At 37.5% G+C, this 3,908-nt stretch overlaps 1 protein-coding gene across 1 annotated transcript; it reads left to right on the top strand.

The window, feature by feature from the left end:
* Positions 1 to 670: 670 nt before the first annotated feature.
* sox32 (SRY-box transcription factor 32) lies at positions 671 to 3,542 on the top strand (the record flags this gene model as incomplete). Its single annotated transcript, XM_079838548.1, has 2 exons — positions 671 to 962; positions 3,016 to 3,542. The coding sequence occupies 2 exons, from the start codon at positions 671 to 673 to the stop codon at positions 3,540 to 3,542; spliced, it is 819 nt and encodes a 272-aa protein (XP_079694674.1).
* Between the last annotated feature and the right edge of the window lie 366 nt (positions 3,543 to 3,908).

Raw genomic sequence — 3,908 nt, 5'->3', positions numbered from 1 at the left:
TATTCTGATCTCCTATTTGTTCATAGAACTAGACTTAAACACGGGTGTGTGTGATCGTGTTATCGAGTTATGGACCGGCGTATTTCACATCCGATCAAACTTTATCAATATTCAAAACTTAACCTTTCTCAAAAGCTTTCAATATTAGATTTTCATAGGCTTTTCCAGTTTATTTGATACATGTTCCGTTCTATTCTCTTTTATTTGCTTTCTATTCTATGGTTTGTTTGGTCAACACCAGTAGTTTTTACATTTAGTTATTTAGCTGAAGCTTTTATCCACAGCGACTTACACATGAGAGCTTTGAAATGAGTTTTTAAATATAAATATAACTGTATTGTATATTGTATTTTGCAGTTGAGAGATATGCGATGACACTTAATTTCAATCCCACTTTGGAACCAACTGATTTATTGATTTATTGAATTTCAGTTTATTCAGTAGAAACGTGATAATGTCTTATGGAATGTTAATGTGGCCTGCGTTATAGTTTCTGTCGGCTATTCCTCCAGTCATGAGTAATATTGAATGTTTATTATATTCGGGGACAGTGGAGGTGAAACTTCTCGCGCTCCTTCACACCTTTAATCCACTCCTCCGCGCGCTGATTGGTCCGCGCTCCTCTTAAAGCGCCGCTGGACCTCTGAGGTGGACCATCTTGACCTTCAGCATGTATCTCGACCGGAAGCTCCCCGAATTTGAACTCGAGCCCGCCCGGAGGATGCTCGAGAGTCAGCAGTGCCGCTTCGCATCAGTGCCGCGGCTCCGGGCGTCGCACTGCCCCGCGTCGGGTCCGCCGAGCCCGGTGTCGATAGGGTCCGAGTCCAGCTGCTCGAGCCCGGAGGCGAAATCGCGAGTGAGACGCCCTCTAAACGCGTTCATCATCTGGACCAAAGAGGAGCGACGACGCCTCGCGCAGCTCAACCCCGACCTGGAGAACACCGACCTCAGCAAAATCCTCGGTGAGTGCCGCGTTCAACACTGAAGGCCTATATCGGGATCAGCCGATATATGAGATCCGTTTAAATGTTATCCATAAGAAAATGTGTCCGATATATTAAAGCCGATAAATAATGTATTATATCCTTCCGCTGAGACACTTCAGATGTGCACTGCTCGCCATGATGGGTTTGAGTTGCTTGAAATATGATTGGAGTCACCAATAAGTTATGCTTTCACATTGTTTTAGCTCATCAAAATAAGTTAAGCAAGTTACACAAGATGCAACTCATTTTTTAAAGTCCGTTTTTACTTCATTTAAGTTTAAATGACTTAAACATCCTAATGTATTGTACTTATAACTTACTTAATTGTGTGTTTGGGACACGGATTTAACGCCGAGACTTTAGTTTTTGTAATCAAGCTCAAAAAGTATATAAAAATTTGGATTTAGAATTATTATGGTCTATATATCGGTTATGGGCTTTCAAATATACACTTTTAAGTACAATCAACTTGGATGTTTAAGTCATTACAACTTAAATTACGTTAAACTGAGTTTAAAAATGAGTTGTCTTATATAACTTACAAAAAAAGTTGAAAATTGCTTATTTTGATGAGTTAAAACGATGTAAAGGCATAACTTATAGATCATATAATTTTTTACAGTTTTATCGGTTATCGGCCAAAATGTTCATATTGGTGCATCCCTAAAATAAATTAATCATTGTGACCTTTTAAACTAAAACTTGTGCTGCATTTAACACTGCAGGCCTATATCGGGATCAGCCGATATATGATTCATTTTAATGTTATCCATAAGAACATTTGTCCGATATATTAAAGCCGATAAATAATGTATTATGTCCTTCTGCTGAGACACTTAAGATGTGCACTGCTCGCCATGATGGGTTTGAGTTGCTTGAAATATGATTGAAGTCACTTACAGTTGCACACTGTAAAAAAATACATGACCAATAAGTCATGCTTTTACATTGTTTTAGCTCATCAAAATAAGTTAAGCAAGTTATACAAGATACAACTAATTTCTAAAGTCAGTTTTTACTTAATTTAAGTTGAAATTACCTAATGTATTGTACTTAAAACTTACTTAATTGTGTGTTTGGGACATGGATTTAACGCTGAGACTTTAGTTTTTGTGATCAGACTCTCACAAAGTATATCAAAATTTGGATTTAGATTTATTATGGCCAATATATCGGTTATGGGGTTTCATATATACACTTTTAAGTACAATCAACTTGGATATTTAAGTCATTTCAACTTGTTTCACATCGTTTTAACTCATCAAAATAAGTTAAGCAATTAAAAAAAAAAATTCAAAACACATTTTTTAAGGTCAGATTTTACTTAATTTAAGTTGAAATAAATTGAAAAAAATTTTTTAACTAATTTTTCAATTGGAGACCTGATTTTTTTTTTTATGGATGTTTAACTTGTTGCACATCGTTTTAACTCATCAAAATAAGTGAAGCAATTTTCAATTTTTTTTCAAAACTAATTTTTTACTTAATTTAAGTTTAAATGACTTAAACATCCTACACTGTAAAAAAAAATCAGGTCTCCAATTGAAAATTTTCCAGTGACCCATCTACATTTTTCAGTTGGCCAAATTGAATTTCTGTGAATTGATGCAATTCAATTTGGCCAACTAAAAATTTTTTACAAAAAATTTCAATTGGAGACCTGATTTTTTTTTTTTTACAGCGTAATGTATTGTGCATTTAACGCTGATACTTTTGTTTTTGTAATCAGACTCTCACAAAGTATATCAAAATTTGGATTTAGATTTATTATGGCCAATATATCGGTTTAAGTGTAAATATACACTTTTAAGTACAATCAACTTGGATCTTTAAGTAAAAAATGTAAACTTTAAATAACTGTAGAGTTGTGTCTTGTATAACTTATAAAAAAAAGTTTCCTTTACTTATTTTGATGAGTTAAAACGATTTTTACAGTGTTATCGGTTATCGGCTAAAATGTTAATATCGGTGCATCCCTAAAATAAAATAAGCATTGTGACCTTTTAAGCTAAATCGTGTGTGTTTACAGGGAAGACGTGGAAGGCCATGTCTCTGGCAGAGAAGCGTCCTTACATGCAAGAAGCAGAAAGACTCCGGATCCAGCACACCATCGACTATCCCAACTACAAATATCGGCCCCGTCGACGGAAGAGCAACAAGCGGAGCAGCAAGACGGAGAACATCAGCCCTCCCAGCGCCTCCTTCCACCTCAGCTATATGCTGCAAGCTCCACATCTCCCATTCAGCTCCTCTACGCTTCCAGGCTTCTCATCGGACAGCCACTCTTCGGCTTCATATGGAAGCATGGCGTTCCACGGAGGATCCACATCCCGGGACTCTTACTCTTCGCCGGGCGGGCTGGAGCTCCACGAGCGCTGGGGGGCGGAGGTGTGTGTGTGTGTGCTGTGTTTGGGCGGACCTTCTCTGGAGTTCTACCTGGAGCAGGTGAGATCCGACATGCTGGACCAGCTGGACCGCAGTGAGTTTGACCAGTACCTCAATCCAGGAGCACCACAGACTTTAAACGACGCCTCCATCCAGAGACGGCAATGCTGAACGAATCAAATCCTGCATATGTGATAAACAGTCTTTATTTATTATATGTAATGCAGACGTTGAAAGGTCATGACATTGTGTATTTATATTTTATTTTACTTAAGTGTGCTTTTTTAAGATGATATAAATAAAATATCTGTTGAATCACTTTAATGCTTTTGATGAATCAATGAAATGCAAGAGGATATATATAAAAAGAAAGAGAGCATCTGTTCTTCGTGCATCGACTGTAAGTAGCTTTGTGAGGAGGAAGAGATGTTTGCTGTTCTGGTCACACCTTTCAGTCAACAAACCCTCCCCTACAATCCCCAAACGCTCATCAATCCACCATCCAGTGATCAACCTAAAGCTCTAGAGAGAATGACA

Source organism: Gobio gobio, assembly GCF_949357685.1.
Source record: "Gobio gobio genome assembly, chromosome: 2".
Lineage (NCBI taxonomy): Eukaryota > Metazoa > Chordata > Actinopteri > Cypriniformes > Gobionidae > Gobio > Gobio gobio.
Note: the sequence above shows the minus strand (reverse complement) of the source record. Positions and strands in the feature narration are given on the sequence as shown.